Source organism: Esox lucius, chromosome 18, assembly GCF_011004845.1.
Source record: "Esox lucius isolate fEsoLuc1 chromosome 18, fEsoLuc1.pri, whole genome shotgun sequence".
Classification (NCBI taxonomy): domain Eukaryota; kingdom Metazoa; phylum Chordata; class Actinopteri; order Esociformes; family Esocidae; genus Esox; species Esox lucius.
This window is the reverse complement of record NC_047586.1, coordinates 11,404,687-11,417,575: the sequence shown is the minus strand read 5'-3', so window position 1 is coordinate 11,417,575 and position 12,889 is coordinate 11,404,687. Positions and strand designations below refer to the sequence as shown.

The window sequence follows — 12,889 nt, the reverse complement described above, 5'->3', positions numbered from 1 at the left end:
AAGATTGTATAAGAAGATTATTGTGTCAAATATTGTAGATTAAAAAAAAATGAAATTTGTTTTTATCATAACCCTCAATCCTAGGATCAAAGTGATAAGTCAAAATCCTTCTTAAACAGTTGGTTCAGTAATCCTTACCATTTTCTTGCAGCAAGCTAATCAAACAGTTTATTTTAGTGACTACAAATGAAATTACAAGTTCGTTTTTGCAATTTAGAATATGCACATAATAGAGCATAGTAGGGCAATGAAGGCATTTCACAATATACATTTTTTGGTATTCCTATATTAAAATATTGTTTTTACAGCTTTATAAAACTGGTGGACTAAACCAAAATGTCAAGCATACAGTATATCTCTATGTTATGGAGCAGGGAGGGTGACATTTGTTTTCAATTAAGCATAATGTCTTTGAAATTCTTTTACATTTTACACCTTTAACAATTTTATAATAACCAGACAAAATGGTTGTAATGCATACACTTTATTCTGCAAGATAATTTGTTTGATAATGTGTGACATGCCCTGTTGTTGAAATCAATAACATTCTTCAAAGTACTAGGTTAATACAAGGCTTGATGAATCAGTGACCCGATTGAATCAGCAATCCGAATCGCAGTGCTGTAACCCATACAATCAGGAACAGGAAAGAACGTGGGAAATGAGAAAACACCAACTATCTCTATGTCATTGTCTTCAACATCAATCAACAGAAAGACTCATCACAGAACAGCCTTTATGACATGGCAGATTAGACTTAATCAATTCTGGCCAAAGGTTTTAAGTTGGCATCCAAAGTGGCATCAGTAACAACCAAAAGTGCTGCTCATAAAAGGTTCTCATCCATCCACTAGACCTGGGACATTGTGCTATCTGGATTCACACGAACTGGCCGCGTACTCTTCCTCAAGTCCTGTAACTGCTTAGCCGGCTTCCCTACTCCTTCCTCAAACCTCTTCTCCACCACGGGTAGGACAGTGTCATGCAGGAAAGAGGCATTTTGGAGGATGAAAGCTTTCTTTTCCGGCTCCTGTTCACACCGCAGGCTGTAATCCACATGCTGCACAGCCACAAGGATGATCTCCCTCAGGCTCTCCAGCAGCACCATGTGCAGCTCTGGGAAGTAAAGCTTCAGGCCCTCCTCCAGAAAAGCCATCATCTGTTTGGTGAAGGCCACGATGGTGTAGCTGAGGTTAACCCAGCAGTCGTCACCTGTATACTGGTCGAAGCTGCTAATGCCACAGCTGCGCATCTCCTCCTTCAGCTTGGTCAAAGACTCTGGAGTCATCAGGTTCATCTTCCTCCACATCTCCTCAGAGTTGCGGTGCTTAGTGGCCTCAATGATGATCTCCTTGTAGCTCTGCAGCGCTGCCTTGATGTCTTTGACCAACAGGGACTGCAGTGTGAAGGTAAGGTCCAGGCCGATCTCACTGAGCTGCTTGCAGTGTTCCTTGGCCACCTTGACACACTCAGCGGCGGTGGAGAGGCTCTCCTTGCTGTCAAATACCTGCCCACTGAAGGCATCCACAAACATCTTCATGGATGAGCGTGACCAGACCACAAATGCTGAGTAGCAGCCTGTGTTCCCTGCAAAGTCCATTTCAAACTCTTTGGCTGTCTCTAGCAAGCTAGTGAAGAAAATGTTGCAGAGCTTGTGTATGTAGAGCAGAGTAGCCCCCTCAATACGCAACTGGCGAATTGCTGTCTGCACAGCAGCGGCTCGGTTCTTCAGGAAGAGCTCACAAGCCTTGGTGGACTGGCCCAGCCGGATTAACTGAGACACAGCCCGGCGGGTTGCTTTGGGTCCCCCACGGAGGGAACGGTCAGGAGAGAGCTCAAATACCAGCACCTCTGTGAGCTGACGGATACGTTCATCCACCTTCACCCTGAGCTCCTTCACCCTCAAACTAACAGGCTGGTCCTTGAGGTACTCATTCAGCTTATCCAGGAGGTCTACTGCGCCTTCAAAGTCCCGTTGGGCAATGCACACATCCAGGTCCTCTGGAAGCTCCTGGATCCACTCCAGGCTCAGATCTACTGCCTCCTCAGATTCAAAAGGGTTGGTCTCTTCCTCATCAAAAGGGTTGGTTGAGAGCGAGGCCTCTGGTCTGACAGGTGAGTTTGGCACCTCTATCTCTTCCTTCTTATGTTTTTCCTTTGTAGCTTTGTTTTTCTTGGTCTCGTCAAGGATCTCCAGCCACTCTTTTTTGATCTTGCTGTTCTCTGCCTGAAAAATGCGGCTTTCGGGGGACATCAGGATTTTGAACATGTCCTTCATTGGGGGGTGGTCCTTTACGTTCACAATGGCAAAGCTCTCCAGATCATAGAGTGCATTGTATTTGTACTTCACTGTACCACGGCGATTCGCTAACCAGGTGGCAATGAGAAGGCAGTCATTCATCAAGAAAGCATGCACTTTTTGAAGTTGTGCCATGTTGTCCACATCATATTCTACCAAGTCACCATTATATACTAAATACCTTCCTGGGGTGTCCATGATGTTTTTGCATCCCTCTACTTTCTCCAACAGTGTAGTCAGCGTTCTCTGTTTAACTTCCTCGGTCTCTTTAGGAAACGCTGCCAGCATTTCTTTTGCCGTTTCATCCTTGTCTGTAGAGAGCAAAGATTGGGTAATGCTCTCCATTATACTCTTCTGCTCTGTCAAAATATGACTTAGTTGGTACATTTCACTTTCCAAGTATGAAATCTCTTTGGCAGTTTCAATGAACTGTCGATAATTCTTGTAGACATTTTTCTTCAGGTTTTGAGCAGTTTCATCTGCCAGGGTCTGTATTTTTTGACGATGTTCTTGCAAATCTCTATCGCCATCAGATTGTTGTGAGAGTTGCTTGACATAATTTTGCGGGTCGAAATTAGCTGATTCTAACTGCTTACGCAGTCTGTTGGCTTGATCTGTCATCGCCCAAATTTCTTGGAGTCTTCTTTAAAGATGAAATGAGTGCAAGATCAATAATAATGCATGGAACCCTCTGAAAAGTGATTAAATGCTTGTTGTTTTCTAGCTGCTGTGCTATCAGGAAATAGCACAATAGAGAAGGTTAGAGAACGCAGCCGTCCCTAGTTTCCAGTATGGAGTCTGGGAGAGCATGGTATTTGTTGATGAATCCGAAATGGACCCCTGCTCAAACACCCCCCAGTGGCCCAATTTAGGAAGTTTGCATTTCGAGATACAGCCTCCAAGTAGAATCCAATAAGGCACCTGGTTATTTCCGGGTTTGCCAATTTCAAACAAAAGGATGGATAGCATGCTCAATTGTCACATGCATTTCGACTTGATATACACCAAAAAACGTAATATGTGTCTTAAATTGTATGTTCAATTGTACGTTGAGAATAATTTATTGTAAAGGAACAGGGATTTGTTCATTTAAATTCTATTTCAATAATTAAACATGAATCGTATCATAAGTGTGTCATGAAGTAATGGGTTTAATAATCTCTGTTTTGTCAGCAACATATGATAATGGAAGGTACTCTGCTCAAGTGCATTGCGCAGAGGGCCTGGTTCACACTCTCACCACTGTAGGCAAGGAAGGCATTTTAATGTAGTCAAGTGGGTGGAAAATCCAACTTCAACCTTAATTCCGACTTCAAACCCGATTTGACATGACTCTTACTGGGTCATCAGGTTGAGAGTCCCAGACAGTTGACAGTCAGGAAGGGTGAAGTTGTAAGTCCTACTCACATAACCACATTAAAATTGTGAATGCCTTAAATGGCGATATCGATGCAAAACGGCCTTTTGCAAACTAGAGGCTTCTAACCTTCTCTATGGTTAACACCTAGAACGTCACCATCCGGAAATGAGGTGGTCAACAGAACGTTTATGGTTTAAAAAAATAATGTACCGAATTGAAACTTAAATATATGTACATTCAGTTATTGTAATTATATGGATATTGAGAGAGAAAATCACAATCAACAGTTATATTTCCAAAGGTTTACTTAATTTCGTTGTTGCTACGTGTTAGACAAAATCCCGTGTAACAGCTTAGTTGGACAACATTTATCCGCTAGTGGAGGAATAACGTATCCCAGAAGTCCCAAAAGCGCCATTGAATGGTGTGGGTTAGATGGGATACAGCTCATGACATACTCTCATTCCGGAGTGTTCTGTCAAAACTGACGAGGAGGAACGTTTTCTATTCTCGCGTGAGTGTAATGGCACTTTGACACAAGTTGTATCCCTTCTAGGGATAACCCCATAGGTCGAAGGAAATCACACGTAAACGAGCGGTTTATCCCAGTTTAGTCTAGCTAGCGAACTAAAGTTAGATGTTTAAAGAATTTGCGAAATTAATCTAAATCTCACTGCAATGTTACCTAGCTACGTAGGTAGCTAATTGAGCCAGTTAGCTAGCCATTTAGCTGGTCAACGTTACCATCGATCTTCTGTTGTCTAAACCCAGAAAGGGGATGAGATGATGTTAGAGTTTTATTCGACGTTTTCCAATTTTTCTATTTTATATTCTGGTCAACGTTACTTTACACTGTAAGCTAGCTAATCAAGCAATCCTTAATTCAACTAACTTGAATAACACTATTTTTGTATGTGTTGAACATGGACGAAGATTTCCTGCTTGCCATTCAGCTGCAAGAGCAGTTTAACTCTGAGTGTGCCACCACATACACACCAACTGATGACAGCAATAGCTATGGCCAAACCAACAAAAAACGGAAAGTTGAGTATAACAGTAGTGTAATCGCCTATTCGCGTCCATTTATGGCCCCCAACATTCCAACATCAATTGTGGATGAGTCGTGGGAGACTCTTGACCCAAGTCCAGATGTGAGGGCGATGTTTTTGGAATTTAATGACACATTCTTCTGGGGAAAACTCAGTGGTGTGGAAGTCAAATGGAGTCCCCGAATGACGCTGTGAGTCTGAATATATTTACATTATGTTCATCAGTCATTCGTTGATTATTCTTGTGTTTATGATTGGAACTCACCGATTGGGAAACAAATGACATTAAACGTTCCATACATGTTCTCATGTTCTCCTGCAAATATTCTCTTGTGGTTAGAGTATTCCGTAATGTTCTACTATTATACCTGTCTCCTCACGCCACCTACAATTGTAGGTGTGCAGGTGTGTGTTCTTATGAAGGACGAGGTGGATTATGTTCAATTCGACTCAGTGAGCCTTTACTGAAACTCAGACCTCGTCGGGATCTTGTACAGGTAATATGATATAACCAGATTGAACCTTCTCTTATTCACAGCAGTTGTATGAGATATTTTTCAGTGTAAAATAAATACTTATTTATTCCAGACACTTCTCCATGAGATGATCCATGCACTGCTCTTTGTGACACAAAACAACAGAGACCGGGATGGGCATGGACCAGAGTTTTGCAAGCATATGGATAGAATCAACCAAGCCACTGGGACTAAAATCACAGTAAGTTCTGCTCTGTGTCGATTCAAGGTCAACTGTCATCTGCTTTGTGTTGATTTGTCTATGATTCCTGAATCAACCAGGTATATCACACTTTTCATGATGAAGTGGATCTCTACCGTCAGCACTGGTGGCGCTGTGACGGGCCCTGTCAGACTCGCAGGCCGTATTTCGGGTATGTGAAAAGGTCAATGAACCGGGCCCCCTCGTCCCAAGACCCATGGTGGGGGGAGCATCTGCGCTCCTGTGGGGGCACCTATACGAAGATCAAGGAGCCGGAGGGTTATGGAAAGAAAGGCAAGAAGACCGACAACATCCAAGACAAGAAGCCTACCGACAAGCCCGCAAGCAAGAGTAAGCCTGCCAGCACAGCTACTGCAGGTAACAAATGTATTTTCTTGTGTTTAATGAATGCCATGTGCAGTAATATTACTTAGCATTCAAGATATGGCTTAGCAAAGGCATCTTTGTGATTCCACATTTGATTTCTTCTATTTTCGTCTCAGGCTCTGGTTCACAGGACATAAGAAACATTATTCCGTTCAGCGGGAAAGGCTTTTTGCTCGGAGGAAGTTCACAGTCACCGTCATTAAGTCAAGACCCCCCTGTCAAAAGACCCCTAGCTCCTGTGTCTCCCAGACTTAAGCGCTCTCCTCCATTTCCGAAGACCGCTGAAGGACTCAACTTTCCTGGACAACCTAGTCTCAGTAGCCTGCAGACGAAAGGGAGCACAGCCTCCATCTCAGGGGGACCCCATGGTCCTGTCAGAGCAAAGAAACCGCCTATAAAAAAATCTGTTAGCAACACCAAGGCATTTGTCAACATTAATGGCTCGCCTGTAAGGATATACAAACCCACGAGCCTCGTGAATAAGACACTTAATGACACCACAGACACATCGAAGATGAAACAAAGGTCTGTCCAAGACCTGTTTAACAACAGTGGCTGGAAGTCCGGAAGTACGGTTATTACTAATGCCTTCACTGTCTCGAAACCACCAGCTGAGTCTGAAAGTGCAACCTCATCGGTGGTTTGTTTGAACTTTGATCCACCAGCTAAAGCAGCCAGTTCCTCAAATGTCAAACAACTGGACAGTCATCCCTCTGCTCTACTGGTTTCATCAAAACCTGAGTCCACGGAGCCTAAACAGTCTAAATATTTCAAAGGCCAAGAGAAGCATAGCGGAATCAACACAGCGGTTTCTAAGAAGAGGCGCTGGGAAGACCGCACTTCTTCTCACATCTTTGACTTCTTTCAGAAGACAATGGGTGAGTCATCGCCATCAACACCCAGGGCGGCGAACGAGAACCCTGCCAGAGCCTCATCCCAAGCCGCCCCTTCTGTTGTTCAGGACAGCGCTGCAATAATTACTGTCAGCTGCCCTGTATGTCAAGCTAAGGTGCAGGCGTCTAAAATCAATGCGCATTTAGATACCTGTCTCTCATAAGAATTGAAACTCTGGGGGAAAGACCATCTGCTGCTTTTATATTGCACAACTTTTACAAGTGGAAGCCTACAAGGTTTTTCCCTAAATCTTTGAAATCTCTCATGGAGGTATGCTATAATTAGAGAGAGAGTTTTTTTTAATAGGACTGTTTGTATGATCTACATCAGTGGTTCCCAACTTCGGACCTCAAGTACCCCCAACAGTACACATTTTCATTGTAGCTCCAGCCAAGCACAGCTGATTCAACCTGTCAGCTAATTATCAGGGTCTCATTGAGTTGAATTGGGTGTGCTTGTCCATTTTCTTTAGCCACTTGCAGAGCGACCTGTGTTTTAGTACACCTGTGTAATTAATAGGTTATTGTTTTCTCAAATGTATTTAATAGGTTCCACTGACTTGAAGGGGCCATTACATTGGTCATTTATAGTGTTGCTGTGGTCTTGTATTTTGTTAAGTTTTGGCCTGTTATGCTGATTGGTTTGTATTGAATTTCACATTTGCTTATCAATTCATGTGTGCCTTTGAGTATTTTACAAGGGCATATGTTGACTTGTTCACTGCCTCATTCAATGGAAAGCAATAATGAGAATTTAACTGACGCCTCTGCAAGCCAGTTCTTGTTAATAGTATTTCATTTTTAAATAGTTTTATCTGTTTATAAGTAAACCAAATATCACCATTAAAACGATTACAGTATTTGCACTGTTATTGCCTTATTCCTGCTGATATGAATGTTAAAGTGGACTGTTGAATTACATTACAAAATAAGAGAAACGTTCATGTTTTAATAGTGATGTTTTTAGAATATAATGTTCTTACTAATGTTTTTTATTGGATGAATGTGCCTTTTTTCATCCCCAATGTCAAACTGAAATAGCAGACAAAGAGAAATGAAGTGTCAAGTACCATTTCATCATATCACTATATTAATTAAATTGACGGAAAAATCACATTTTCAATGATGTGCTTTCATACCCCTCTGTAGGCTCAGCTGGTTTTGAATAGATTTCCTGCTTCCCCAAGGGCAAAAAGCATGGATGAGAATGGTCAATTGATTCACATTCAAAGAGCACTGGAAGGTTTTATGAAGATATCTGCTAACCAGACAGGGCAGGAGAACAGTGACATTTTTGGTAAATTACAAGCTGCCTGTACATTTTAATACCAGTACTACAGTACTAATACCAGTTGCTACACTACTATTTCACTACTACTTTGGTTTTTTGTATCTTATGGGATTCAAGGAATCTTTTTTCCATTGTGATTTCTGGTTTATTCTGGGGGGAGAAGCTGTTTTTTGTTTTAGCAAAGGTGCTGCACGATCAGTTGGTGATCAAAAACAGCGGCAGATAAGTCTCATACGTTTAGGAAGAACGTTAAATGAGCATCACTAATAAGTTATACCCTGTTATCGCTAGTCAGTATTTAAAGGATATCTCCTTAGGGAGTGGACTCAACCCATTTACGCTTAAGTGCACTGCAGTCAAAAGGCACCAGACCTCATGTTGATTATGAAGGGTTTTACACACCATGTCTTGAGTGTATAAAAATGCATTTTAAGTTAATTTCACTGTCCACTCCCAGTTAATGGAGTACGAACATAGATCACAAATATTTACATTCACATTATCAAGATTTCACTTTTTTCATGTTTAAAATGACATGTCAGTATTGAGACCTTGCTTCTTCAAAGACATCTGTTCTTGTTTAACGCCACATGTACCTCTATGTTTGGCTTTGTCTGAAGGGCTGTTGAAGCTGGACCATGGCTGAAAGACTCACCATCTGCCCTTCATTCTGACACCTTTGTTCTACAGACACGTACTGGTCGTGATGACCTCACCCGACGTAATGTCTTTGTACAATTTTCAGTGTTATTCATAAGGCACATGTCAACTTTGTTTATTTTTTCCGTTGTCTTAAAAACCGACAACATTACACCAATGCACTTATCCCATATTTGCAACCCTAAACGTCGATGCAAGCAATCCCTGGTGCTTGTTTTTACTCAAGATATACATATGCGCTTGTTGTGGTGGTGGTTTATTATTATCGTCTTATAAATAAATGTCATCCTTACACTGTATCATGTGACTGAATGAACGGTCTCTCATTCATTTGATATATTTGTATTGCTTTTTAAGAAAATGTTAAAAGTTATGAATGTTTAACCACCCTTTCCTGTCCGTCACTGCGGGTGACGCCCAATCAGCCTGGAACTGTTAAAGGGACAGGAAGTGCGAGTCAGCTAGAGCTGAAAGGAGATTACTGATTTTGTTCAGTGTCAACTAAGAATTCGACTGTTGCATGGTGTTCGTCGGAGAGGCCAATTTTTTCTCGAATGTGGTGGTTTCTAACGACTAAAACCTATTATAGAAACTAAAAGTATTGAATTTGTTTGAGTTAAAGAGCTATAACGATGAACGGTAAATCTGCAAACGGCACAGCGGGCGGAACACTGGCCTGCATTGAGGGGCTACCACCACTTCCGAAGAGCCTAAGCGGCTTGCTGAATTCTAGCGGCGGGTCGTGGAGAGAGATGGAGAGGATGTACGCAAAGAAAACCATGATTCAAGACGACCTTAGCCGCGGGCGAAACAATTCCGACAATCTGCTTACTAACAAACCGGCCAACCTTGATGCGGCTTTAGCATTACTCCGAAAAGAAATGGTAAGTAAAGGCGAGGTGATCAGTGTTTTATTACTTTAATCTATGTCAGGACGAGTGTTTTTCTTGTCGTTAACAGGCAAAATAATTCTATGAAGATCAACAACTGTTCTGACAGTCAAATTACTGTAAATAAGCTAATAGTCTAAGTCGTTTATTTCGTTGTTGGCTGAAACTTGGCTGTTGTCAATTTCTCTGACAATATTTGGAACAGTGAGTGTTCTATGGTGTTGACACAACAACAACAATGAATCATTGAAACATTGTTGCTTGTAGGATTTGATGCCTTTATACTACGCCAGCCCTGCTAGTTTGGTTTCCATTAATAGCTCACGGTCTATGCATGCTGCCTGTATTTGTTAGAACAGCTGTTTCAGTAAGGAGTATCCCTTTGAAAGATTACAAATATCCCAGATTTAAAAAAAAAAAATATATATATATACTTAAAGGCTGGGCATTAGACCCCTTTGGTTATTTTTCATTTATCACCAATGTTAAATTTTTATATTAAGCACCCTTTTTGAAGAACGTAAAATAATGTTGGAGTGATTCTGTTGTTGCAGGTGGGGTTGCGTCAACAGGATATGTCTTTGCTGTGTCAGCTCTGGTCCCTCCACGAGTCCATCCAGGAGTACAAGGGCAGTTGCCAGGACCTGAGTGCAGGGCACGGGGTAGAGAATGGCTACTTCGACGAAGACGACGAATACTACCAAGAGACCAGCACAACACCAACTGAACAGCCAGAGGGAAGTGAGACAACCTCTCCCAAAAACGGGAATGGCAAGGATTCCTGGTTACAAGACTCTTTCCACATCACCATCTGAAAGACCCAAGGGGCTGAGCTGTTTGGCTTCAAAGCTAACTTCGCACATTCGTTTGAGGCAATAATGCTTTTTATAAAAAGCTGTGCCATGCGTTGTTTTTATTTTTTTGTTTTATTGTTTTTTTCAGCAGACCTTTTCATATAAATATATAAAAAAAGGTTTATTATTTATTATATTATAAATAATTTGGTATTTTTATTCCTATTATTATGGACGTTTGTGGTTTTCTATTATTGGGTTGTGAGTACTTCCAAGCTCTGTGTCATTGCCGCAGTGTTTACGGGGTGAAATCCTAGACACAGGGAGAGTCTTGATAAACAAAATGGATGGGATTCCTGTCCCTGCAATCAATGACGGAGGAAATCAACCCTTAGATGGCATGTTGTGGCAACTGTGACTGATTTTGTGGTTTGTATTGCTAGGATGGAAAAAAGTATAAAAATGTGAACAGTTTATAAAATTCTGAAAATCCTTCAGGAATAATTTAAAAACCAAGGGTAAGTAAGCATATGTTACTCAGAAGCCCTGTCAACGGTGCGCTGACACCAGACATTGTGCGCCCCCCCCCATATTGCTTGTTGGTTCTCCATACCTTGTTTCAGTTATTTCTTCAGTGTAGCTGAGGTGTCTGCGTTGTTGAATTATGTACCATTGCTTCCATCATAACCCTTTTCATATAAGACCTCAACACAGGGTACACATTATGAATTCCTAGTACGTAGACCCCACTAGGACATGCATATATAGCAATGCTGTCCACACAGTCTTCCATAACCAACCAACCCCTATTAAGTCTCTATGCACTCAAGATTAGCTGCATTGTTAGAGTGCGTTTAAAAATGATTTAAGCTAGGAAGTGTCCGTTCTTTTAAGTAAAATTGTGCTTGTCTATTCTGACACTTGTTTGTAAACCGGTCCACAATTCATGCATTTGTGGTACGCAAACCAAAGAGTATAATTGACGAACATTTGCAGACTTATTTTGTCATGTTTGACTATTTGCAGACATTGGGTTTATGTTCTTCTAGATGCACAGATTGTATTCTGTTTTTCTTTCTAAACAATGTTACACAATATATCAAAGAATGTTTTTGTAATACAGGTTGATTTTACATTGTAGTCATTCAGCAGACACTTATGCAGAGTGGCTTACAGAAGCAATTAGGGCTAAGTGCCTTGCTTAAGGGCACAACAGATTTTTCACCGTTTTGGCCCAGGAATTGGTTCCAGTGACCTTTTGGCTGCTGTCCCATTGCTTTAACCAGTAGGCTGCCAACCCTGTTGTTTTGTTTTTGAGACTTGATGTTTTTCTGTCTAAGAATAATGCAATTTGAGAATTTACACACTAGAAGATGACTGGAGGTCTGATACAGCATGCGTGTTTTCATAACGGACAGTTGAAAGAAAATGTCCCCAGTACTGTCTGTGCCTCAGTGTGAGTGACGATCATGTACGGGACTTTCCACCTTCAACTTCACTGTCAATGTAAATACAGTGCCACCACCAGCCCCACGCTGAAATTCAGTATTACAGGATTGCAGACCTTTTTTTTCCTCTGCAAGAGACAAAAAAAAGAAATCACAACACATAGTGCCTTTTGTGCCTTCGTGTCTCAGACCGTGGCTATGGCTGTTGTCTGTTCCTTCAACACAGCACTTTTTCTCAATCTGGTCGTGTTTTTTAGGCAGTCTCCTGGCACACACATGGTGTACTGTATACTGTAAGTCCAGCACTTTAAGTCCCACCTAACAGGCAGTGTCTGGATGTCTTTTTACCAGCATCAACATTTTAGTACACAATGGCACCCTGATTAGTTTCTTTGTCATGTAGCTATATCCAGCAGGATCTAATCAGAAAGGGTTGTTGTGCCACAATGTAATCTTGAGTGGGCTTTGAATCATTCTACAAAGACAGAAAAGAGTCTTTGTGAGCCTCAAGCCAAGTACATTAAACATCAGTCTTAATATTTATGTTGAGGGTGCAAAAAACAATGGCAACGTGTTTTGAATTTAGATTTGCTTCGTCCACACCGAACAACTGATAGTCTAATCGAAAAGGGTCAAGATGGATGATTGTCATCAAAGGCCCATTTCCTGTGAGATTAATATATGCATTTCAACTATAAAATCTGTGGAGTATTGTTTTGATATATGTTTGATTGTTCTCTAAGATGCATAACTTAGAGAATATTTGAATGGTTTATTTTGTTTCAATCCATTCCTCCTGTTGATTTTTCAGTGAATGATCATACTACTGTCTTAGACAACAATTTTCTATGCTGTTATGTGATAGCTATACTTATGGATTTAATAAAACTACTTGATACTCAGATTGGTCTGCTATTCCTGCATAAAACTGTAATTCAAAGGCATCTGAACACACTATTTCTACTCTATAGCTCTATGATTAACTTTGGCTTTACAGCACTAGTGCACCAACAGTACATTGGATTGCACTTCTGGAGCGTTTATTCGATCGTTATAGTGTCATAGCACACAAGTTTATTTATATAGCACAATACATAGAAG

The 12,889-nt window shown here is 41.2% G+C and overlaps 3 protein-coding genes across 3 annotated transcripts; 2 read left to right on the top strand and 1 right to left on the bottom strand.

Annotated features, from left to right (window-relative positions):
• Nucleotides 1-140: 140 nt before the first annotated feature.
• exoc8 (exocyst complex component 8) lies at nucleotides 141-3,097 on the bottom strand. The gene has a single exon (XM_010882552.4). It carries the CDS (start codon nucleotides 2,918-2,920, stop codon nucleotides 851-853), a length of 2,070 nt encoding a protein of 689 aa, XP_010880854.1. The 5' UTR covers nucleotides 2,921-3,097; the 3' UTR covers nucleotides 141-850.
• A 1,050-nt stretch (nucleotides 3,098-4,147) lies between these two features.
• On the top strand, nucleotides 4,148-7,565 carry LOC105017715 (sprT-like domain-containing protein Spartan). Its single transcript, XM_010882551.4, has 5 exons — nucleotides 4,148-4,899; nucleotides 5,106-5,205; nucleotides 5,297-5,425; nucleotides 5,506-5,803; nucleotides 5,929-7,565. Exons 1-5 carry the CDS (start codon nucleotides 4,583-4,585, stop codon nucleotides 6,867-6,869), a joined length of 1,785 nt encoding a protein of 594 aa, XP_010880853.2. The 5' UTR covers nucleotides 4,148-4,582; the 3' UTR covers nucleotides 6,870-7,565.
• A 1,537-nt stretch (nucleotides 7,566-9,102) lies between these two features.
• fam89a (family with sequence similarity 89 member A) lies at nucleotides 9,103-12,690 on the top strand. Its single transcript, XM_010882550.5, has 2 exons — nucleotides 9,103-9,540; nucleotides 10,101-12,690. The coding sequence occupies exons 1-2, from the start codon at nucleotides 9,289-9,291 to the stop codon at nucleotides 10,359-10,361; spliced, it is 513 nt and encodes a 170-aa protein (XP_010880852.1). The 5' UTR covers nucleotides 9,103-9,288; the 3' UTR covers nucleotides 10,362-12,690.
• The last annotated feature ends 199 nt before the right edge of the window (nucleotides 12,691-12,889 follow it).

Excerpts from the sequence above, each read along its gene's own strand:
- exoc8 (XM_010882552.4), bottom strand. The coding sequence starts at position 2,920 with ATGACAGATCAAGCCAACAGACTGCGTAAGCAGTTAGAATCAGCTAAT.
- fam89a (XM_010882550.5), top strand. The coding sequence starts at position 9,289 with ATGAACGGTAAATCTGCAAACGGCACAGCGGGCGGAACACTGGCCTGC. Across the intron at positions 9,541-10,100 it reads CATTACTCCGAAAAGAAATG|GTGGGGTTGCGTCAACAGGA; the intron begins GTAAGTAAAGGC and ends CTGTTGTTGCAG.
- LOC105017715 (XM_010882551.4), top strand. The coding sequence starts at position 4,583 with ATGGACGAAGATTTCCTGCTTGCCATTCAGCTGCAAGAGCAGTTTAAC. Across the intron at positions 5,206-5,296 it reads CTCGTCGGGATCTTGTACAG|ACACTTCTCCATGAGATGAT; the intron begins GTAATATGATAT and ends TATTTATTCCAG. Across the intron at positions 5,804-5,928 it reads TGCCAGCACAGCTACTGCAG|GCTCTGGTTCACAGGACATA; the intron begins GTAACAAATGTA and ends TTTTCGTCTCAG.